We start from the raw sequence: 26,217 nt of genomic DNA, 5'->3' as shown, positions 1-26,217 counted from the left end.
TAGCTACACGCAGAAGACATCCTTTTTTTAATAGTGGAGAAAAAACTTAAGTTTTGAGAGATTAAGACAAATAAAATAATTACCAATTCACATTTAAAATAGAGTAGTCCATAAGAAAATATATAAAATTCATACTAAAATAATATTTAATAAAATTATTTAGAAATACTATTCATTAGCAACAAAAAAATAAAAAGACTTTTCATATCTCTAGATTTTTTCACCAATGTATAATAATGTAAATTGGACATTGTTTGGTTTCATGTACAAATTTTAAATAACTTTTCAATTAAAATAAAGTACATTGAAGTAAAAAAATAAGATCTATTAGTATGTAGACAGGCATTAAATGGTTTAATTTTAAATGGACGGTTCATTCAATCAATTGCTTTAAAAACAAGCATCATTTAAAATACATCAAAAAATTTAAGTAAATCTTTCTATTAATAACAGGCTGAATAACCATAACTAACAAATACATATTACAAGGCACGTAAGGCATCAAAAGTAAGAAGGGTCGATGGGTCGTTCCATGTCAGTTCATCCAGCTATGGCAACCATCGTCTCAGATTTTGATCTCAAAAATATTAATAATACTGCAATTAGTAAAAAGGTTTGAAAGTTATAAGCATTTATGTGCCTCACAAAATGTCGTTATTCTGATTCATACATCAACGGCTATGATTAGCTGTAATTCCTCTAATATTTATCACAGAAAAAAAAACCTTTTTTTTTCAGTCAGAATAAAGTAATTTGTCAAACATAGTTTTAGACAAATAAGTAACCTAGTTCTAATTTGATTTTTTTTTTTTTTTTTTTATCATTGGAGTTTATTAACTCCAGCAGCTGATTTCATGCAATTCCCTTTAATTTCAAAAAGATTTTGGTTAAAAATAGTTAGTTGAAAGTGCACACTAATATCCGATTAAATAAAAATTTAGATGGTCAGTTCACAGATACTTTTTTTTTTTTTAAATTTTGAAATTGATAATAGATTTCTTTCTATATGCCAAAGAAATAAAGATTTCTTAAAAACATCAAAATTTCTGTTGATAAGTTTTTAAAAAATTAAAAACTTGACATAATGTTGGTAATTAAAAAAATATATATATTAACTTAAAAACTTTCAATACTATTCAGGCATCTGTGTGTTACAGGTAGAAGAATATTTTTCACACTGTCTACACACTAAAATATTTCCCTCATCATTGAGCTTGTTTGTTCTTCCTATTGCGGTATTAATGCCTAACTAAACGCCAATAATATGTGGGGGGAAAAAAGAGCTATTTCTTCTTTAATAATATGAAAGGGATGAGCTTTTTATAATTTTAATGTGGCTGATGAAAAAAAAAATGCCTTTTATATTACAGAGGTGATTGTGAGCCAAACTCAAAAATCTTCAAAGTTTCTTGAGTAAAATAATTAGTGACGCATTTCAAAAAATTAATGCCTTTATAAATATAAATCATTGATATTTTCAAAGCACAGAATTCTAAATAAATTTCATGCAGCATAATTTAAATGAATAATTACGTATAAGTTTACTTTTATCTCTAATCACATTTATTATTCTACCAGAAACAAATATTTTCAAATGAAAGAGATACCAAGTATAAATATTCTAATATTTTTAAATAAAATATAATAAATATTCTTATATTTAAAAAATATAGATATAGTTTTTTTTTTGTTTTAGAGTTTCAGTTAAAAAGAGTTTTTTAAAAAAAGAGTTAGAGATTTCGTGTAACTTCTGGACCTTGGATTTCCGGAAACTTCCGGATCGCGGTTCGCAAAAAATACAAAAATCCGGATTTTTTCCGGAGCATAATCATCTCTGATATTATCATTACAGCATTCATACAACATGTTTGCATTTGATGATTCTGTAATGGTCTTAGCAAGCATGCTTACAAAACAAGCCTTTGCGAACAGTTCCCCCTATTTCATCACAATTTTTATGGCTAAAGACATAAAAATTTAATTTTGCACCCTATAAATCAAGAATATGGTATAACAAGTTTTTAAAAAAAAAAATTTTATTGATAAGTTCAGCATGCGTAACATACAGAGTGGAAACTAAGTAGATTCATGGTGCTTTACGTATAACACAACTGTGTGTCAAATGTAACAATTGTGGGTCTAATGATAGCTTTTTGCTTCATTTTAAAGTATAATAAATTTTTAACAACATTTTGATACATTGTAATACTGATGTAAAAGTTGCTCCACATATGTGAGGAATATAGTTATTTTCTAAATTGCTTTTAAATTAAACAAGTTCTATACACCCAGAAGAAATTCTAAAATCTTCTAAAAAGGAATCGAATGCTGCACAATACTTGGGTTTCAAGAAAAAAAACTCCTTTAGAATACCAAATTAATATTTTTAAAAATTTGAAAAATGTTATTCAATTCTGTTGTTCTGAAGGAAAAGAAAGGAAATTCTGTTGAACTGAAGAAAAAAAAAGATTTACAAACAATCTAGTATCTGCAGATAAGAAAAATGAGTTGACCTTGTTGGGGGGGTTGGAGAGACAGAAGTTACGTAAAAACAAAATTGGGCAAACATAATTACAATAAAAGAATTACAGAAAATACACAGACTATGAGATAAAATAAAAACAAATTACCAACAGAAGACAATTCGTGATGTAAAATCTTTTTATTTAACAGTGTTTTAAGTGAGTTTCTTGAGTTAAGTGAGGAGAAACTAATTACCATAAAATCACTGAGAGAAATAAAGGGATAAAATTAAGAATAAATATTCATAAGGTATTCAATTACATTTTAAGAATCAAATAAAATGTTAGAACTGAAAACAAAGGATGTAGTGATTTTCTCTTGGTAGTATGTTTTATAAATTCTGAATTTCACCTCCTTTTTTTCTTCTTCTCTTAGTGAAGATAGGAGTGGACACTGATCGAAAAAAAAATTTTAATGGATACTTTTTTATTATTTGGTATAGCACTCTATTCTTTCAGAAAAGGAATGGTTAATCTTTCATTGACCAAAGGTATAGGATTCTATGTCTAACGAAAATGATGAACGAATTTCAGATTTTTCTTTTTTTCTCTCTCCCTTAAAAAAGGACACAAAAAAATTGAGTTTATTTCATAATTTATTACCTTACTTTGTTTTTCCCATAATTTTATACAACTTTAGTTACAATCAATCCATAAAAATCACCTATTTAGAAATACTTTTAATGCATGGAAATTCATAAAAAAAAATTGTGTGAATCAAAATGGCGGCAAACAAGCAATTTTCACAAAAATATAAATACCTATAACTTTTGAACCCATTTATTAATGCAAAATGATGTTATCATTGGTATTTTTGAGATCAGCTTCAAAAATTCTTTAAGTGTACAAATTTTTATTAAAACGTGAGATGGCGGGTTGCCATTTTTGAAAAATTCTGATGATTTGACATGGAATGACCCAAATGCAATTTCTGTAAGAGCAGGGATCAACACTACCATTCAAAACACATTTTCACACATTATAAAAACATTCACAGATCATCAGGTAAAAAGTGATGAATTATCACAAAACACTTATGAATTTAAAAAACGAATACACCAATTTCATAATCCACTGCTAGTAGTAAAAGGAATTGCAACTAACCTCCATGAAGAGCATAGAGTGGAATAAAATGTTAAGTGACATTTTGAGAAAGTCAACTTTGAACTGTCAATTCAGCAAGGTAACATCATTCTAAGCTCTTTAACCTCAATTAAAAAGATTTAGAATGAAATAATATTTTAATAACTTTGAGAAGGTCAGCATTATAAATTATACATTGGAATACATATACATTGGAATTCCACTTCAGGCTTTTCAATGACAATGGAAGAGTTTAGAGTGGAATAACAAGCTATGTGACATTTTAGTAACTTCGACAAAGTCAGAAAATGCAAGAAAACATTAAAAATATATTTATGAAACTTCTCCTTTAATTGATAGCTGCAATATTATAGTTGCACAGTTATACATTGCATAATAAACAAATGTTCATTAGACCATGATTTATTCTTTAACTCTAAATATAAATGACAGTCAATATGCTTTCAAAATGCACTAGACATGGCAAACTGCCAAAATTGAAGATCTTGAGATTTTTCCGCACGAATAATATAAAGGTGTGGCATAATAGACACATTTTTTTATCAATAATTAATAAAAAAATAAAAAAGTAATAAAATATTTTAAAAAAATTAATTAGAAATGTGAATTAAACAAAAACATTGTTTATGCTGAATTAATAATGATGTATTACAAATTAAACAAAAAAGGAAAACAAAAGTAAAATCATATTATAGATATAAGTTAGTAAATTGCTACATGATAAAACTGTATTGATTACAGAATTCTTAATTCAATATAATCATAATACATATTCAAAAGTGAAAAAACAAATGTGAACAATTTTATGAAAATGTTTTCTCATTTCCAATATAAAAATCACATATTTTGTTAAAATTTGTATTTTAAATTAATACTTTTTTCATCAAATTTGTTGAATCATGCATTAATAATTTTGAAATGAAAAATATACATCTTAACACTTATGAGAAAAGTAAATTAATATGTGTTCAATCAACTTATTACTTTCACAATTATTTGAATGAAGTATCAAACTAAATTGTTTTTAAATTAAATGATGAATGAGACTAAATAAATTTTCATAATTTCAAAAAATATTAAATTTGTTATAGCAATAAAATATCAGGAAAATGAAAGGACTTTTCTCAATAAAATGAATAAAAAATACTGAAAACTCAAAATGTCACTTTTCATGTTCTTCCACTAAGCTCTAATAATTCATAAAAATGATTTTTGAATTTTGTTTTAAAAAATATCGACACATCAAAGAGTGACGACACCATCATCTTCAGATGCTGCAGGTTTCTCCGGCGTGTCCTGACACATAGATTGAGTATGGTCCCTGATCTCATCCTCTTCATAGTGATCATCATCACTAGGTAGAGATTGATTGGAATGTTGAGAGCCATGCGACATTTGCGAAGAATGACCTACAGAACCACGCCGAGGGAAACCAACATTTGATTGATTTGCAGGCCGGATCGTGATAATTAAATTTGAAGAATTAGCTACCATCATATCAGTTACTTGGTCTAAAGTTTTTCCAGCTACCTCAATTCCATTTACTTCTAAAACTTCATCATTAACAGCTAAGAGACCAGTGCTCTCTGCGAGACCTCCAGGCACCAATCGGGAGATAAATATCCCAGGTACTTTTTCTAAACCATGAGGTGTGACTCTCACACTCGTACCATCCCTGATGTAAAAACCCAATGGCTTATCAGAGCCATGTTTCACAAGTCTTACCCTACGACACGTCTCTGGAACTACGTCGACATCAATGATTGAAGACACTTGCCTGAAATCTTCGGGAAGGCTGATCGAAATATGAGGACGGTTTTTAGGCACCACAGATGGCAATAAGTATTGACCCAGAAATTTTTTCTTTTTACTTGTTCTTCCGTATCCATTCAACTCTTCACAGCTCTCTCCTGAAGAAATAAAACATTTTAATAAATTTGAAAATGGCTAGACATTAAGAATTTTATAAAATCACAAAAAATAAAAACAAATTCAAACTTCCTCAACTACTAATTATCTGCACCATTATAAATATAATTTAAATAATCTGTACATTTACAAACAAATATGAACGTCTTTACGTTTATACTTAATGAGCAGTATCCTCTAAAAATAATTGGATATTAATAAATTATTCCTATGACATTTCATTTTTTTTAAAACAAGAAATACATTATAATTTGTCAAATGTAGCACAATATAGGTTTCAAAATATTTTAAAACAATAATTTTTATTGTATAACTTTTTTGTTATGTCTTCTTAAAACTTAAACTAAAGTTTTTATGGAATATTTAAATTTTATTTTAGGTCAAATTATACCTTCACTAATTAGTTAAGAAATTAAGGGAAAAATATATTTCTCTAAAATTTAAAGCACATTAATACTTAATCATATGAAAATTATTGGATTTCATATGGATACTATGTAGGGAAAAATCTAACACGTGGGTTTGAATGTAACCCATTAATAACTATTAATATTTTCTTTAGATATTTTATGATTTTTTTACTATGAGAGATAAATAATAGCGTAGAATACTTATGTATTTCTAAAAATATAAATTATAATAACATTTTCACAATTAAGGTAAAAAAAAGCCTTGCATTTGGATACCTGCCGTTTTCAGGATCAGGACCATTGAAGTCCCCTCCCTTCAAAAAAAATTCTTTCATGACACAGTCCTCAGTAATAACAAAACATATTTAAATACATAGCTTTTAGAAAATGATAAAAGAAATTTTTCAGCACAAAAAATATGAAAATGACAGATTCTCATTTTTACTAAATAAAGAAACAAAAGCAAAATTGTCTTCCGTATTAAATACTATTGGATAATAAATTAGGTTTGTTGGTTAATAATATAATACAACCAAGTGAGAAAGAGAATATTAAATAGCTGAATAATTTAGTCTCATAAAATAAAACAAATACAATTATAGAATTAAATGAAGAACATTAGGTAGGTATAGCATATAAGAAACTTTTCAGGAGAAATTCTGTCACTGGTATGATGAGCCCCGTGGCAGAATTTTTTCGGTCTTTCTGAGACTAAACTCTCTAGCAATAATATCTTTCTGCAAGATGTTTTCAATAATAACAAAGATGTATGCACTTTCAATAATAACATTAAGGGAACAAAAACGTGTTTACAACAAAACAATCTAATTTTTTTAAGTGAATATGAAATAATTTTTTTATTCTAATATTGTAGGGGATATTCTCGCATTTTATTGGGGAGGGGAGCACGCCAATTATTTCCTTTATCGCATTTTATAAATCATCACATTAAAAAAAAAAAAATCATGAAATCGGTAGCAGTAATCACCGAAAAACAGATCTACAACGAAATCATGCCAATCGAGACTCTTTAGAAGGGGTTACTCAAATGTCTGTTACATTTCAAAATTTGATTGTTGTAATAAATAATATCGTAAACAAATAATGGGTTTTAAAAACAATGTGGACATCAATAGCAATAACTGCCACACAAAAAACTCAATAGAATCATTGCCTTATAAAGTAAATGATCAAATGCACAATTCGAATTTCCCATATTGCCTGAAATATATTTGGAAATCTAAAAGCCATGTGTGGAAATCAATGTCAATAACTGACAAAAATACATTAGAAATGGATTTACGATATTGGTGTAAATTGAGGGCTTCAAAAAGTGATTATTTAAATGCGTGATTCAAATTTTATGTGCAAATTTCTGCAGAAAAGCAAAGCAAAAAATTTTACTTCCCAACAGAAAAATCTTTTTGCAAGAACTATGTAACATTTTGTGACAATGTCACCATGTCGCTGCGATTCTGCCATGGGGTTGAGAGATAATCCAGGCCTTGACTCCCTTACTACATAATCCAGAGTTATCTTGTCATGATTTGTTTTCGCTTTGAAACAATGAAGAGGTGAGCAATTGGGAAAACTATATAAAAGCTTATACTCAACTAACAGAAAATGGTTAAAAAATCCATTAATTGTGTTCATGGGTGACACTCCAAAAACATTTTTTAAGACTGAACTTGTTTTTTGACCCATTAACACAGAGTAGCGCTATTTTGAATATTTTTTTCAGAAATTTATATCAGACTTTTTATGAGAATGGTAAAGATATTAAAGTAAAGATAGNCATTAAAAAAAGAAAAATCATGAAATCGGTAGCAGTAATCACCGAAAAACAGATCTACAACGAAATCATGCCAATCGAGACTCTTTAGAAGGGGTTACTCAAATGTCTGTTACATTTCAAAATTTGATTGTTGTAATAAATAATATCGTAAACAAATAATGGGTTTTAAAAACAATGTGGACATCAATAGCAATAACTGCCACACAAAAAAATCAATAGAATCATTGCCTGAAATATATTTGGAAATCTAAAAGCCATGTGTGGAAATCAATGTCAATAACTGACAAAAATACATTCAAAATGGATTTACGATATTGGTGTAAATTGAGGGCTTCAAAAAGTGATTATTAAAATGCGTGATTCAAATTTTATGTGCAAATTTCTGCAGAAAAGCAAACCAAAAAATTTTACTTCCCAACAGAAAAATCTTTTTGCAAGAACTATGTAACGTTTTGTGACAATGGCACCATGTCGCTGCGATTCTGCCATGGGGTTGAGAGATAATCCTGGCCTTGACTCCCTTACTACATAATCCAGAGTTATCTTGTCATGATTTGTTTGCGTTTTGAAACAATGAAGAGGTGAGCAAATTGGGAAAACTATATAAAAGCTTATACTCAACTAACAGAAAATGGTTAAAAAATTAAAAAATCCATTAATTGTGTTCATGGGTGACACTCCAAAAACATTTTTTAAGACTGAACTTGTTTTTCGACCCATTAACACAGAGTAGCGCTATTTTGAATATTTTTTTCAGAAATTTATATCAGACTTTTTATGAGAATGGTAAACATATTAAAGTAAAGAAAGATAACTTTTTCCTTCATTTCATTATATTTTTTACAGTATTAAAAAAAAGGGAGAAAAAAAAGAAAAAGAAAAAAACATTTTTTCACCTATTGCTAAAATACACTACTAATTTTTTCTTGGAGCTATGCATATTTCTACTTAATTTACACTTCATCATCATTAATACTTTGTCATACGTCTATAAATTTGATACTTTAAGAAAATAATCTTAGTTTAACTTTGCCCACTATCTCAAAGTGTTGGGGGGGGGGGAATACAAACTCAAGCAGATTCAGATTTAAGACTATTTTGTTTAGACAAGATGTTGAAAATCGATCTATCATATTCTTTCATTATGGTGTGAGATCCTTACTTGATCATTTTGCAATAATTATTAAAAACAATGTTTTCATAAATAGCATTAATTTCTTTATTTTTAACAGAAAATAATAATTACATTCTTAAAGAAAAAGTTAAATTTGTAAATAAAAATTTAATTTGAAAATAAATATTTATTGGAGGCCTCAAGACTGATTTCAGTGGCATCTGTTATTACATTTTTAAAGAAGGAACAATTACCCTTTTTTATAGAAGAAACATTTACCCTTTTTTTGGATGATTAATCTAAGAAGAGGCCAAGCAGAGTTAATGGCTCGAGCTAAATTATCATCATTATTGATGGGTAAAAGATCTCCATGGATTGGATCAGTGTAGCATATAGTGAATGGTATTTCGTGAAGCTTGTGGAATTTTTCAACCAAATTTGAAAAATCTTCAAACGTTGAAAGTTGAGATCGATCCAACACAAAACGTCTAAACTCAGCATCTAGCTACAAAGAAGAAGGAAGACAAATTATTAAACAATCAAAGACAATTTACTTCTGAACTAAGAAATGATTTGATGTTCCGTTTTGAAAGCAATTGAAGGAGAATTAAAAGTTTCCTTTTAACCAGCAATAATCCAATAAATAATCCATCATTTGTTTAGTATTTCTGTTCCGTACTACATTAAAATGTTTATGCCAAATAGCAAAAAGTAGAAAATTAAATTTGGAAATTAATTTTTAAATTTATTTTTAAGTTTCTATTTTTTGCTCATTTAATTTGAAAATTAAGAATTTTAAAAAAAATTAACAGCAATGTATTGAACATATTATGAAAAGGTCATGGGTCATTTTCTCAATTGAACTTTTGCATCCTTAAACAATATTCTTAAAATAATTTGTATATACAGTACAGAACCCGTTATCCGGAAATCAGAAAACCGGAAAACCAAAAAACCGGAACGAAATTCGATAAATTTTCCCGCATTTTTTATTAAAAAATGTTTTTTTCCTCATAAGATTTTAGGATTTTTCTTTCTTTTTTGAAAGATGTTTACCTTACCATCATTTTGGAAATAATCATTAGTGTATTACTTCATCGTTTTTTCTTCTTTTTAAGATTATTTCCAAATTATTTTTTTTTAGTTGGGTTTAACAATATAAAAAAAAAAACGGCTTTTTGTAGCGATTCAGAAAACCGGAAAAATCAGTTATCCGGAATAGCGATGGTCCCAATCGTTCCGGATAATCGGTTCCCTACTGTATTATTCTACATAACATTTTGTATGTGCCCCTTACCTTTTGTGTAATTAACGTGTCAAGAACAAAAAGTGCCAATAAAACACTGCAGGTGGCTTTAGCTGAATGGAAAATAATTTTCAGGAAATAACAGACACTCTTCTCCACAGAACAACTAAGTTTAATTACAATTTTTAAAATTCAATTTGTATTCAAATTTTTAATTTTAATTTTGCATCTTTCCTTATAAAATAACATGCTTTGAAGTGTAGAAAATTGTTTACCTCATAATTCAAAGTTTTTATTAACTATTATTAAATAAAGTTTCTTTCTTTTTTTAATTTCTAATGGCAAAAGAAAATGACAAACTCTTACAAAAACAGTGAATAAAATTATTAAATAAAGTAATAAAAAATATTTAATAAAATTTATTTTTGCATGGAATTATCTTTGGATAAGCGAATTTTATAATTGCGTGCAAAATTTTTCAATTCATTTAAAAAGTTCTTGAGGTATGGCAAAATATGCAAAAAGTAAAATTAACTGATCTTAAGTAATGGGGCCATTATGGGGCAGATTCCCCCTATATTTTGGGGGCCAGAAATTTGAATCAAAAAATTATATGTTCATTCAGAAAATATGTTTTTGTGTCCTATATCGTAACTTAAAATATTATCTGCACTAATTAGCATATTTGTGGTCACCCCTGAAACACTTAAGATTGAGTACAACAATATGTGAAGACCCAATCATTAGATCAAAAGTTATACCGGGTGGTGTGTTATTATTTATTCAGTAATTTTTATTGCGCACTGTACAATCCTATTTCAAGAGGTGATGGTATAAAAATTTGATTTTTCTCGGTTTCTAAGTGTATTTGTAAACAATACATTATTAAAAAAATTTTGTTGCATTGATTTTTTCAACTTTTCATTTCTATATTTTTCTAATATCTATTGTCATTCACTTCTTGAAGTGAATGTTAATAGAATAAAATAATGTTTACTTGGCATTTCTTTCTCACCAAATTTTTAAAACATGACGTTTAATACACCTAATAATCATCAATATATTAACACTCCAGAGAAAAACAAGTAATTTATAATTAACGTAAAATTAAATCCGAAAATAACAACTTGGGATTATTAAAATTTTAAGCATTTAATAATCATGACATTTCCGATACTAAAATAAAAGGTTTTATTATTTATTTGCTTAGCATAAAGGAAAAGATATCCAATTCAAATAAGTTATAATAGTTGAATTCCAAGCGTAACAGAGGGGAAATCACACAAGTATTTTATTCTAAAAAATATATTAAATATATCTGAAAACAAAATATTGTGCAAGAATATACTACTTTAAGGTGCAATGTTTAATTAATTGGCATAAAACAAGAGCATCATAATCAAACTGCAAGTTAATTTAAAGTGCTTGTAACAGAGAGGACTAAATAAAATCCTACATTTTTTACATGCACTGTTATTCACTCTAAATTCTGTTGATTTGAACCATCTTAAACATTATTTGTAATTTTTATTTTTAAATTATCATATTTCAAGAAAAAATAAATTATTATAAGACTTTTAAAAATTAAAAACACATTATTAAGTTGAAATAATGCATTGTAGCAGAGGACGTCTTACAAATGTGACAAAAAGTTAACCTTTTCCAGGGGGCTGTGACAGCAGTTGTCACATCTGATCTTGGGGTTTCGCTGGCGGGCATGTGACACTTTCAGCTTAAGAATAGGGTAAGGAATCTCCTCAGTTAAGACAGAAGATCAAGTTACAGGGGGGTGTGTCTTATTCTATTAGTCACTAGGGGAGGTCTCACCTTTTTAAGCTAAGGGGAGAAAAGTTTCTTTGCCTTTCCCACCTACCTCCTTCAAACGTCTATTCCAAGTTTAGGTACTTTTTTGTTCGTCTGCCGTTTTCTTACTACCTTTTTAGTCAGTTTTAAGTAAATTAAATCAAATTGAAATAAAATATCAAAGCATTATTATAGTTTATAATTTTTTTAAGAAATCTTAAAAATTTATAAAATAAAAAGAATTTATTTGCTAACATAATTTTTAATCGAAATGATCTTGCTTTCTTAAAAAGAGAGGATCTTTCAAATTAGCTGGGAGCTAGGGCAAAATTATCCTCATTTAACTAGCTGTTTTATTTCACTATTATTATCAATAATAATAAAAATAATAAATAAATAAATGACTGATGAGTGAAGAGAAGATTTATTATTTATTGAAGCAGAGCTCATTCTAGGCAGAAAAAAGGGCAGGGTGCAAATGTTTAAAGAAAGGGCATTATTATTCTTAAAGGGCAATAATTTCTTTCTATGAACTTTTCACGTTCTATGAAAGAACATTGTCATTTAGTGAAAGAAATTTTTTTTACTTTACTAACAGTAGCAAAACAATCATATTTACTAATTTTTATTAATAAATTAACATATATATCGATTTATTGACCTAATTAACTTAGTAATTTATTTAAAATGCTTGCATATATTAATAAAATAATAAATGTATGTTTTTAAGTGTCTGTAGTTATGATTTAATAACTAAATTGATTAATAATAATTATGATTTAATGATAGTGGAAGCAATTGCAAACTTTCTAAGACAAGTGCAACAAGGGGGTGTGGTGGCTATTTTTCCTTTCCTATATTTTCCCTTTTTCTATGTATTGACAGCAATGACAAACTAAATAAAAAGAGTTGAAAATTTAAGGAATCCATTGTACAGTTTGGAGAAAAAATAAAGAAGGGTCGAGGAAAGAAAGGGTTTAGAGTCTATTACATCAGGGGCAACAGGGTGGATTCTTTTGACTAAAAGGGCAACAGGGTGCTGCGCCCTGTTTACCCTGCCTAGAATGAGCTCTGATTGAAGTGACTGGTATTTTTCATAAGTTGATAGATGAAAAAGATGAAAATAAAATAATTCAGCCAAAGAGTTAATATCAAATTAAATTTCCTATATTTTCTTCCATCGGCTATGACTTAAATCCCTTCACTAATAACTCAGACTCAAGAGACCTGTCTACAAAAATATGACATTACAACGATTTATGCTCTTTTCCAAGATTTCTATAATCTTTTGATAAGATATTAAATTTTCAGCAATGTTACAAATATTTGTGTAAAATATTGTTATTTATAATGTTTAATATATATTTATAATTAACTAAATTAAGACCACGAAAAAGAACCCCTTATGCATATAAGAATAGAATCAAAGAAAAATCGATTTTACTCGCGAAAAAAAAAAAAGGTTTTTCTGCAATATGACCCAATTTCACTGCATGATAACTCAGGAAAAACTGATTTCACACTTAAAACATGTTATACTGATATAAATAACGCCTGAAACTGGTATAAATAACGCCAGCAATACCAAACTGAAATTTTCAAAACTGAATTACCTGTTGAAACAATATCTCAAGGAACAAAGTTTTTTTTAACTATTCCTCAAATGCGTAATAATATTTTTACATTTTAAACAGTAAAATGATTAAATGTTTAATAATAATACGTTGCAAGTATTAATGTAAAACAGTGAGCAATGACATACCACAATTACAATAATTTTAAAGTAAATATATGATGGAAAATGTTTGATAGAACGAAAATAAAAAGCTTTTTAAATTGCTGCAAAACTAATTTGCTTTCANGGAAAAGAGGAGCTCTGCTGCCAGCTGTCTCATACGAATAGGTAGCACATGTTTAGTCAGAGAGTGCGGTATGTTAAGCCTAACCAGTTGCTTACGCCTATCAAAGCGAGCTTTATTTTAGCTGAGTTTCTTAAAATGAAACAATGAGGCTGAGGCTCTCCCTTTATTAACTTTACAGGAAGTCGAAATTCAAACATTATGGTAAATTAATTCTATCAGACCTTTATTCTTTTTATGAAAAAAATTTTCCCTACGAGATCTTTTTCTGTATGAGCTAGTCGAAAATGTTATAATGAAAATAGCTTTTAGTGCTAGTACTGTTAAATGCATGTTTTTATTGAATTAAAGTTAAGATTTAACTATGGACAATGATTTTTTATGGATTTTTAAATTTTTAAGCTCAAACTTTTAGAACAGCAAAATTTTTTTTGAATATATGAGAAAAAATATATATAGAAATTTACTACTCATAAATGATTTTTATTTGTAGTAACAATTTTAGAAAATATTTTCTTATTTCACCATATCTATGCGTTGATTTTTTAACATAATACTTAATTTTCACAAATTATTTCTAAATTTTAACAAAATAGGTATACCTCTCAAAAAAACCTAGACAGACCCCTGATCAATGTCAAAAGTGACACTTCGGTTGCTTAAAGTTGGAGTTGGCAGCACTGCTAGAATATCTGACATGTGAACCCATGTTACATCGTTGTCAGGGGTCTGTCTAGGTTTTTCTGAGAGGTACCTATTTTGTGAAAATTTAGACATAAAAATTATATTAAAAAATCAACACAAAAATATAGTCAAAATATGCATTTATCATTTCTATACTACAATAAAATTTAATACAAAAATAAAATTAAAAAAAAAATTTTTTTTTGTGAAACTACTCTTTTTTCTAAAGTTGAATTTGTGAAGGTACAGCTAAACGGTGGTAAATTTGGCCTGGTCAGACCCCCGGTTGTAGTTATATTTGAAAAGGCTTTATTCCACTAGGCCATGTTAAAAAAACAGCACGCACATTGTCTGTTTCTATTTCAATTTCAGTTATTTGAACAACAAAATTAACTACCCTATTTTTTCCTTTAACTTTTACACTTGCAAAACTACCTATTGCAACATCAACAGAGGAAGAACTTGGAACTTCTGTATATTCATTCATACTGGTATCTCTTCCTATTCAATAAATTTTTCTCCTTTTTGAGTGGATACAGATGCATATGAAATTAGGTACTTCCTTTGAATTCTTACACAATGGATTTGTCGTATCTTTGTAATCTTACCTTTACCCTTACCTTAACCTTTTAATATCTTCTTTTCGATAATGGATTACTTACACCCTATTGCATACAGTGTTTTTATCTCAGAAAAAAAATGGGTGAGAATTTCTCACCCTTTCTCAAAAACAGGGTGAGATTTCAAAAAGTTAAGTGAGATTTCAAAAATTAAAAAAAAAAAAAACACCAAGAGACTTGAAAAAAAATCATTTCTTTAATTATAATGCATTTTTAACATCTTCTAATCTTTAGAGCATTGAATATTTTTGCTGCATCATCATATGGAAAATGTTCTACATCTACTTTCTCATCAGCTATTCTCATAAGGTTGCTCAAATGCGTATTTGTTTCGTTTTGATTGTTTCTATTCACATTTGTTTCATTTTCATTTGTCCATTTCGGAGTAGAAGATATTGGCTTCACAAGGTATTTGTCCATCTTACATTAACGAGCAAAAAATTTGAACGTCTTACATGAAGAAACCTTACCTACGGTAAACACGTGGTTGCAGAGAAATGCGTTCTGGAAGAGGTTCCGTTGTTCGGAAGGATGGTGTTCAGTTGTTCTTAAAGGTTCTGAACAATACTGGTAAATAGGGAAGCTAGATAATGGGGCAGATGTTGAAAATAATAAAAGATCCAGGAAGAAAAGTGTAACGGATTTTATTCTAAATGGCGCAAATGAGAAATGTTTTTCAAAGTGCGAGAAATTCACGAATTTTGAAATTGGTTTATAGAATGAGCAAATTTCTCGTGGTAATCATTTTTTAATGCGAGAATATAAAAAAATATGCACGATTCTCGCGTTCTTGCGCTGTATTGAAAACACTGGCATATGAATTTTGCACATACAGCAAATGATTTAGCATCGTCTGGTAAAGACTCCCATTTTCCTGCCATCATAAATCTCTTTAGGGTATCTCCTATCCCATCAACAGCACCTTTTACGTGACTTGTTGCAAAAAAAATGTCAAATTATTCCAATGTAGGCCATGCCATGTCTTTTTAAGTTTATGAAATAGGATTTCATTGAAAGTGTGGATTACATAACTATACATAAATTTCGAAAAACCTTGAAAATAAATTTCTAATTAAATTTTTAAAGTAATAAAATAGCATTTTATAGGCATAAACTTGATCAATTTACGAAGTATATTTTTGTTTTAAATTCCCAAAGTAAACTTCTTGATGTTAATTAAAAAAACAGTTTAAGCTGTCAAAAACCAAAGCTGAAGACATGAAAATTATCTAAGCTTAGGAGTCTAGCAGTAAAAAGGAAGCATACAGGTGACAAATTCCTTAGCATTAAAACGGGTAGAGGCACAAGCTAATGCAAAAGAATAGGAATCTTCCTCTGGTACGGCTCTTACTTGCCTCCTAAGTAAGCAGTCTTCCTAAGATGTCAGCATGATTGGTATACAGTGATTGAAAAAACAGTTCAAACTACATTTAAAATTGCGAAATTTAGTGTGCTACCTACATTAAAAACTTACAATAAAAGCAATAGAAATATAATATATAAATATCTTTAAAAATAGCTTGATATAGAATGCATTAACACACATTTTTTTCTACTTAAGAAATTGTTGTTCAAAACTTTTGAAAATTAAACCAAATAGAAACCTTTTTGACAAAAATGTTTTATTTTTAATAATTTTGACATTCATGAGGGAAACAGAATAACTTGTGAACATTGTTGACATTAATCAATATAATAACATATATAAATATCAAATGAAATATTTGTCAGGAAACAATATGATTATTAAACAGTAAATATATGTAAATGGAGAGTCGAAACTTAACAAAAACAAACTGGATTTTCCGAGCTACTTTTAACAAAAAGGGCATTTTATATTTATTCACGACAAGCAATAAAACATATTGGTAGAACAAAAGGGACAGCAAACACTACACATAAAATTACTTTTACATAGATTGATAACGCAATTATGACACTTGTTTCAAACAAATAGACGGAAAGTGACAGGTGTCATGTGGCATAACACAACTTCTAACCAAACAAGAGCAAGATCTGATTCGTACCAAAAATTATTTTAGTACATAATGTTTGGTGCGAAAAGGGTGGCTGATATCTTCCGAAGCCATTTAATTAAAAAATAATAATTGCATTAAACTCACCTTGCTTTTAATCTCTAAACGACTCTTCTCAGGGCGAGGAGTAGGTTTCTCAGTTTTCAACATCTTTTCAAAATAAACCCGATTTTTTAAACATTCAAAAATAATAAAAAAAAAGGAGTTAAGCTGGACGAAATAGAAGTCCTAAAAACTTTCCATAAACAAATTAAAAAACATTTTCGCCATAAACCGACATATCAACTATACCTCCTTTTTAACATATATGACGTCATCAAGTTAATAATCAGCCAACCGTAACATCATAACAATGAGGAGATTCCTGTAATGAGTTACAAAATAATGATTGGCTGCGATTATGACAAACTTCAAGGAAATAATTGAAATTTCATCGAAGCAAACTGCTTAAAAGCAAAATTTTCCATTTGCGTGAATCATAAAAATATGTAGTTATGGGGAAACTTGCCGGTTTACAATCTATTAACATTAACGCAAATACAGGCACACCACCGAATGGAAAGGAAAGGAAATCTTCACTGCTCCGAAATTATGCGTATTTGAGATATTTTAGCCGCTTGTGAAGATATTAATAACTAAACATTATATGGCAACAATAAATTAAAACTAAAGGGGAGTGATGGTTTCACTTTTGATTTTGTTTTGTTTGGACTGAGTATGTTTTTAAAATAAGAAAACAGCTGGAATTTTTAACGTTTAACTTTTCTCCCATGTCACACGTATTAAACATGGCATCCATAATCGCAAATAAATTACTTTGTCCGTCAGAAATTTGTAATTATTTACATTAATTTTCCTTGCTTTTTAATAAGAGGTTATTCTACTATTTTTATTACGCAAATGCCTAAAAAATGAGTAAATCTTTAAGAAATAGCCAAACTAAGCAAAGATCTTCATCAACAAATTATATTTCATTACATTTCAACAAGGCGGATGAAGAACAATTAGAAATAAGTTATGGGGATAAAGTTGATGTCGAGGAGAAATCTAATGAACAGGAGATAGTTACAAAAAATGCTTCGAGTCGAGAAAAATTGCCAAATTCTGATGGGTCAAAAGATAGTGGTGATAATGCTTCTTCTGCTACAGCTAATGATGATTTTGAAGAGTTATCATTTCTAAAAAGCAAACTATCTTCTAAAGATTCAAATCGAGATTCAGTTGTTAAAGAATATTGGTCCCGATTAAGTAAAAGAAGTAGTTTAGATTCAGATTTGGCGATTTCAGATAAGAATCCTGATCAAAATGAAGGTTGGATGTTTTTTAAAGATATTAAAGGTAAATTAACGAAAACCTTAGAAGAACGTAAACAGCTAAAGGATGGTACTAGAGGTAAAATTGTTAGTTCTGAATCTTTAGGCAGTTTTACCAAAGAAGATTATGACCGTTTATCAACTGAAGGAGATAAAGAAAGGGATAAAAGCCTTCAGCTTAGCCCTGCTATTGAAGTTTTGGATGGAGATAAATTAGACTCAGAATTTGAAAGTTATGTTGAAGGGGAGTTACAAAGGGTGAGAAATGAGATACTTTCTCCTAAAGGGGATAAGTTACCTTCATCTGACAGTTTTATTGAAAGTACTCCTCAAACTATGACCAGTCAAGCTGTTAGTGAAATTCATCGCCTTGTTGTTCCGAAACCTTCAGTAAAAGAACCTGCTTCCCAGATATCAGATAAAGTGTTCAATGATGAATATAATAACAGAAATTACCTACTTGAAATTGCCAATGTTATTAAGAACTTCTGTACCTCAGTGAAACTGTATTGGAATAGTTTATTGTCTCGTTTATTAATTGCTGTGTTTGCTCTTTGCCTTGTTCCTGTTCCTTCATGGTTTTCTGGGTTTATTGCTGGTGCATTTTTATCAGGCTATATTGTGTACCAGTTACTGAAAAATAGTAAACCTAAAGAAAAATTAATCATTCCAGAATTCAATCAAACCCCTAATGTTGAAGAAGCTGAAGAAACTATTATTTATAAAGTAAGCTTTACTGTATTTAGGCTAATTTTATTTTTCAGGAAGATTATTTAGTTGTAGATAATTAGAACTAATCACATGAGAAAATCGTGCTAAATAATTGCCAATTTTTATATTATTTTTTTTGGTAACTAGGCACTAGCAGACGAATAAACTAAAGGGAAAAAATGTTTAAAAATGACACTGAAAGAGACCAACTCAAAAGGTATAATTTGTAGCCACCTTCAGCAAGCAGCACATTTTTAAAAAATGTTGTAAGTTTAAAGCTCTGGGGCGATTCCATGGTACAAATGATATCATAGAAATTTTTAATAGCATTTCGGCATTAATTAGTTTTAATTAATTAGTTTTTTTTTATTAATTATTTCAGATATATGTTCAAAAATTGTAGTTTTTAAGTATTTTTCAATAATAACAAATATAGGTGTTAAAATTTTAATATCGCTTTTATTTGGAACATCAGTCATAAGCTTTTCCTCTGTTTTCCACTTCCTTTATGTTATATCCAAAGTACTTTCCATCTTTCCTGTTAATTTTAAGTTTATTTTTAGAAATAATCCCATTATTAATTATTAAAAAACTAGAATTTTAAATTTAAAATATATTTATTTCCATGTTATGTTTAACAATTTATATTTTAATTCTAAATAAAACATTTATAATTTCCCTAGCTTTTCTGATATGTATAATAATAGTAGACTATTAAAAAGTATCAAAGTTTTTTTAGAAGTTTTCTTAATATTTATTGATTGATAAAAAAGAGGTTAAATAAGAGAACCTATCAATGTGTGACGTCAGTCACTAAGGAGTATCCCTTTCCAGGGGTCTGTCCAGACATTTTGTGAAAGGTCCATTTTTGTAAAATTGTGAAAAAATTACTCGTAATTTGTAAATGTAAAATAAACGTTAAGTCACATTCTTTCAACCAGGCCTGCTTTTGTGAATGTGAATTTGTACAAATAGGGTCCTGTTTTTGCGAAAAACTTTTTCAAGGAGCTTTTAAATTGTAAATAAATAGAAGATTATGCTCAACACTGTAAAATTATAATAAAAAAAAATAAACAGAAATTGCGGCTACTTAAAGATGCAACATACAAATATTTGGTATTTAGCCTATGCTGCTGAACACAGAATATTCATTTCGAACTAATATAGGAAGAAGCGTCTGACGAAGGCAAAACTTAGTTCGTTTACGTTTGTTTTTCTCCCCCTTTCCTGGGAAGGGTTTATTCGATTAACAAAACAATAATGAAGAAGATAACAAATTTGTGAAGAGTCCGATTAAAAATAAATTATTTTATGAAGGATCAGTTTTTAAGTTTTAAAATATTGTGTGAAGGGTCCGTTTTTGTGAAAAGATATTTTAAATTTCTTCTAAACAGACCCCTGCTTTCATGTCTTGGCAAAGATACTTTTTGCAAATAGGTACCAATGTGAAAAAATTCTCCTTATCCAATTTTAATTCATTAAAAAAAGGGGTTTTTTTTAGCCATATCTTAGTTTTTTTTTATTAAAAACTCATTAGTTCGCTTTTTTTAAAACTGAGAATTCCGTAAGGCAATCTGTATCAGAATAATCGCCAAGCCGGGCAGCAGTCCGCGAGAAATGTAAAAAAATATCTCAGAAAGGAGCCAACTCAAACGGTACCTATAACTCATAGCCACCCCTGGGTAAACATCTACATGTTTTGTTTTTTTTAAATCCGCAAGTTTATCATGATAGGGAAATATCCCCAGTAATTCTTTTTCCCAAAGAAAAGTATGGAACTGGTTTGACAGTACTTTAAATGATGGTGAAGTTAATGTTACTCATATTCAAAAATTATTAAATAGTAGTCCAATTTTTAACGTAATAATATCTTAGGTAGAAATTTTGAGAAATGGGCATTTGATGTATTGAATTCACATTTATGTGTGCATTTTTTATAATCTTGTCTTATTATTATATTGTATTCAATTTTCAATAAAAGAATAAATTTTAAAAATTTTTTGTTTTGAAGGGATGGATGAATGAACTTCCCTGTGACATTGTGTATAATCCAGAGACTTATCATGTGAATTGCACTCGCTCGATCTACGTCCGTCTCGATGGCTCCTATCTAAGAGTTTCCTATCCACAAACCAACATTCCCAAGCGTGCCATGTACAATGAGCCTCGCTATGACAGGCAGTTTATTCATCAGCAACATTATGATATAACTTCAGCTACTGTTGAATTGTTACCTGTTGGACTAGCTAGAAAAAGGTAAGCATGAGCATACAGTATCACCTCTAAAAGCTAGACTCGTGAAAAAAAAAGTTTTCTTTCTAAATCTATATTTAGTTGGAAAAAATGTCTGAACGATTCACGTCATTTTCAGATAGTTTTTCAGCTATTCAGGGCTGATTGTGCTCCGGAAAAAACCCGGATTTCCGGAATTTTTGCTAACAGTGATCCGGAAGTTTCCAGAGATCGAAGGTCCAGACGTTTCAAAAAATCACTGATCACAGAAGTTTCCGGAAAACAAATTTTCAAAGGTGGAACTTAAAAACACACTTCATTTTATTTGTTTTTAAGGGAGAGCCAGAGAGATACTTTATAAGCTCATATTCATGATTTATTTTCATTTTTTATCAGTAAATAGTTGTTATAATCATAAACTCAAGAAAGAAAGACATATTTGTAAGTTTTAATTACTTCTTCAGGTTTGTGTAAATGGTATAGGTATGTGTAAAATTTTAAATATTTTTAAGTGAACTGAGAAATATTGAGAAAAGGGAAAAAGATCTTGTTTAAATTTTTTTCAATTAAACTGTTCTTTTTTTTTAACTCATGAATTTTCCGGAATTTTGATTTGGGCTCAAAATCGCCCCTGGCTATTTCCACATATTTGTTTCGAATTNTAGGGCTTTCATGCTAATCATGATTTTAGGGTTTGGGTACAATAGACCTCTGGTCGATGTGCCCTGCTCGTCAGAGCTGCCCAACCTCTAAGTCCAAGTCTAATTTACAGTTATCTTCTTTTGTATACTCAATTCACGATTTTATTGCAAATACTCATTGTTTGCCGATTTTTGGTCTTTCTTGTTTTGATTGTGATCATTTAGGCTACATTCATGTGCAAAATCTTTTTAAAATTTACGATCAATTCATGTGATTTTGTTGATCCCTTTCTTGCAGTATTGCTACAAGTTTCCACAAAAATTGTAAAATCCCTTCTTTTTTTTTCAAATATAATAAATTATAGAATGTGTAAATATTTCAAGCAACAAATTTATTGTCTATGTAGGTGATAGTTCTGACATTTGACAATGGCTCCTACACTGGAGTGAACCTTAAAGATATGTATATTTAATTAAAAATTTGGGAAGAATTTGTTTAATTAATATAGAATAATAGAAACTACTGATGAGAATACGTTTTTGTAGAGAAGTATGTGATGATTCATGAAAAGAATAAGAATGATCAAAAAGGTAACAGCATTTAAAGATACATCAGGCAAAGAACAAAACTGAAGAATTTCAGCAAAGTGTAAGTTTGAAGAAAAAAAACGTAGATAGTAGTATAATATTTTTTTGAAGTCTGAGATTTTTGAAGTAAATACAAGCTTGACGTTTTTAAAACACAATTTTCCATATCCCGAAACTTATAGCATTTGAATTAATGCACTATATCGAAGTTTGACTATATTTGTTTTTAATTACGTCTAATTTGTCTCCTATTGTACAACTCTAAAGTAATGAAACTGAGCAGGATTTTGATGAACTTTTGTGGGTTTTTTTAAAAATATTTTAAATTTTTATTCCAGAGACCTTAATGAGTTTTATCACCGTTGTTGAACATCCGACCCAATTTTGAGTTTTTCGATTACCAAAGTTCAACTCGTAGCCTTGTAATTTTGAACCTAATCCAGAAGACAAGGAAATTCTTCGATCAAGTATGGATAGAAAATTGCCTTCGTGGAGGTCTTTTTTAGGGAATTAACCCTCATTTATGTTACATGGAGAGGGGGAAAAATTAAATTATAATAATGGTAGAGAATAATATTAAGAAAGGATGTTATAAACAAATATTACAAGTTTGTGCTTTGTTTGCTCAAGTTTAGTATTACAAACTGTTATGTTGATTAATAATTGTTGTTGATACATGACAAAATAAGACCATTTTTTATTTTAAATTACAAGATTGTAATCTTTATTTTACTATAATATGAATTCCTTTTTTTTTATGTAGATTGTGGAGTAAGAAATATCCCATTTGTTTGACTGTATCAAATCCGAAACAATCCATTCCATCAAGTGGTACTAAAGATGCAAATGATTCTAACTCAACTCCCAAACCTTCTACTAAAAAAGATTCACCTGTGAAAAAACTGACACCACGCACCAACGAAAACAACGAAGTCATCTTAATCCTCTTTTCTCGCACCGACAGAGATAAGGATCTGTGGTACTACAGATTTAAAAAAGCATCGAGAATAAAACTATTAAAAAACCATTCCCCATTATCATCCCCAGACCTTACTCATAGCGAAATTCATAATTTAGAAAATAAGAGAACAATATCTGCAGAGTTAGATTCTTTACAAATAGACTCGTTAGAAAATGAAGATTTTGTGGATCTGTCCATGTCAAAGCAACAAAAGTTTGAGTTGTACATGTCACGCTTATTAGCTCCTCTGCGCTCAGACCCATTTCTGGTGAACCTCAAAGATAAAAAGAGCGGAAGTGCAAAATCTACATCCCTGAATAGTATGTCATGGCTAAATGTATTGATCGGGCGTTTATTTTTTGATTTTTTGACGGAAGATATGTGGGCCCAGTGTGTAGCTGAGAAGATTCGAAAAAAGTTGAGTAAACTGAAGGTATGAATTTTCTTTCTTAATTTATTTAATTGTAAACATTACACGAAGAGGCTATTGTTTCCAAATAGTTATAGCAATCCTTAGCGGTAAATAACTGATCTCAGATTTTTTTTTTTAAATATTTCTGTAATAAAAAAAATCAATTTATGAATTAAAAGTTTGCTTTGACGAATTGTCAAAACATATTTATATTGCATTATTTTTAATTTGCATTAATTTTAACTGGCAAACAACCTTAAAAAGGTATTAAATATATTTTCCTATTTGTATATATGATGGCAGACTTTTCTTCTGTTTCCTCTGACTATTAAAACTTTTGAAGAATAGATAATTGGAATTATATAATCTATGCTTAATTTATTTTCGTTTTTATTCTTTAACAGGATGTAAAAATTCTTGAAATTTTATATATATTTATATGTGTGTCATATATATATGCTGAACAAGAGGATTCACTTTCTTTTTTCTTAGCAGTGTTAAGCATAAAACATATTATTTTTCAATTATCTTTTTCCTTCTATTTGAATTAAGTATAAAAGACTACCTGTTTTCTTAAGGAAATTAAGCAACAAATTAATATCATTCTGTAAAATATACTAATACTCTTTCAGCTGCCTGTTTTCTTAACAGAGTTAAGCATAAAAGACATCAATCTGGGAACTGCATTGCCCAAAATTCATAGAGCATCTGAACCTACTATTGATCACAGAGGCATCTGGATTGATATTGATGTCTCATACAATGGCTCATTCCAAATGACCTTAGAAACAAAACTCAATCTGCTGAGGTATAGGTGTGATCCAGGTGACCTTTCCTTATCTGAAGTGTCCAGAGAAAGTATTAATCAAGATCTTAGGTATGCTTTTTCAACATCCCAGATTATTTGCATGAAGATCAATTGAACATTCACAATCTTAAAATAGGATCATAATTAATTTAATAAGGAATACATTAGAGATACAAAATTTTATGATATTTTATTCGCTTTTGGTTAATGGAAATATTTGATTAAATGTAATACTGACTTTTCAATTGTACTTATACACACCCTTTAGTAGAAACCAGCACAGCATTTACAAATTATTTTCCACTTCAGATTTTAGATTGAGAATGAGTTAAAATGGTATTTGCGTAATCAACCATTTTCACCAGCATCAATGCCAGAGTATCTTTAAAATTTATTTTGATATAATAATTGATTATAAGAAATTGACAAAATACAAATATAACTTATTGAAAAAAATGCTTAAATTTAGCCCACTGACGGTTTTGCATGTAAAAAGTCGTAATTTAACCCTCAGTCTTCTCCGCATAGCAAAACCGGTTTTCCCATATTATTAGATAGAGAAATAGTGTATAGGGAAGAAACATTCTCCCAATTTTGCCCTTTTACTAAACCGCCAGTGGGTTAAACCATTTCCAAATTTATTTTTCAACTCAGGTAAAAATGGCTGCAAGGATAATATGTAAGGACCATTAAAATTAACGATTAAAAAAGAAGGGAAAAAAATAGTTTTTTTGAAGAAAAAAAATTATACTGGAAAAAAACCCATTTTCAATTTTCTGGGTATTGCTTTTGACTACTAAGTATTTATGATTGTATAGTATTGAAGAAACCAGGGTTGGGGTTTTGGACGTCCTAAACTGGTTTTGGACATGACACGTGGGTTTTACTGTCTTAAACTGTCCTAAACTGAGTAAAACTGTCCAAAACCTTGAACTGTGGTAAAAGGTTAAAATTCTGTATGTGTAACCATTGTACACATCATAATTACATATATCAATAAATATTTTACATTTTTATACAATTTACTTTAACTTATTAAAGGAAATTAATATTATGTAATAGGAAAAAGTTTATAATTTTTGAAGTTCCACAATTCATTGAACAACAAAAGTGAATACTTTATCCTTTAAATATAAATATGCTTTTAATACTGATAAATTATGTTTTTGCATAAGGATAAATAATGCAATATTAAAAATAATAATAATTTTTTTAAAAAAATAATAAATTTTTTTAAAAATTAACTTTTTACTTATCACAATATTTTTTTTAAAAAATTTTATAATTTCTGCATCACAGGATGATAAAAATGTTATCTATTTTTAAATTTTTTTTTAATATAAATATATTAGTTTAAATTGGAAATACAAAATAACTGAAAAATGTATTAACAGTTTTGAGGGGCATAACATCAGTTTCAGTTACTGAC

At 28.8% G+C, this 26,217-nt stretch overlaps 2 protein-coding genes across 2 annotated transcripts in view; one reads left to right on the top strand and one right to left on the bottom strand.

Annotated features, from left to right (window-relative positions):
- Window positions 1-795: 795 nt before the first annotated feature.
- Window positions 796-17,549, bottom strand: LOC107456877 (partitioning defective protein 6). The gene is made up of 3 exons (XM_016074847.4): window positions 17,210-17,549; window positions 9,154-9,379; window positions 796-5,536 (listed from the first exon to the last, which is right to left on the bottom strand). Exons 1-3 carry the CDS (start codon window positions 17,270-17,272, stop codon window positions 4,869-4,871), a joined length of 957 nt encoding a protein of 318 aa, XP_015930333.1. The 5' UTR covers window positions 17,273-17,549; the 3' UTR covers window positions 796-4,868.
- Window positions 17,550-17,774: 225 nt separating this feature from the next.
- Window positions 17,775-26,217, top strand: part of LOC107456876 (testis-expressed protein 2) — a 29,393-nt gene continuing 20,950 nt past the window's right edge. The window contains exons 1-4 of the mRNA XM_016074846.4: window positions 17,775-19,161; window positions 21,158-21,402; window positions 23,371-24,001; window positions 24,613-24,857. Coding sequence (XP_015930332.2) covers window positions 18,034-19,161; window positions 21,158-21,402; window positions 23,371-24,001; window positions 24,613-24,857 — 2,249 coding nt within the window. The 5' untranslated portion in view covers window positions 17,775-18,033. The remainder of the gene's footprint in view (window positions 19,162-21,157; window positions 21,403-23,370; window positions 24,002-24,612; window positions 24,858-26,217) is intronic.

The sequence above is a fragment of the Parasteatoda tepidariorum genome, chromosome 10 (assembly GCF_043381705.1).
Source record: "Parasteatoda tepidariorum isolate YZ-2023 chromosome 10, CAS_Ptep_4.0, whole genome shotgun sequence".
In the NCBI taxonomy this organism is placed as follows: domain Eukaryota; kingdom Metazoa; phylum Arthropoda; class Arachnida; order Araneae; family Theridiidae; genus Parasteatoda; species Parasteatoda tepidariorum.
This window is presented reverse-complemented; position numbering and strand designations above follow the sequence as displayed.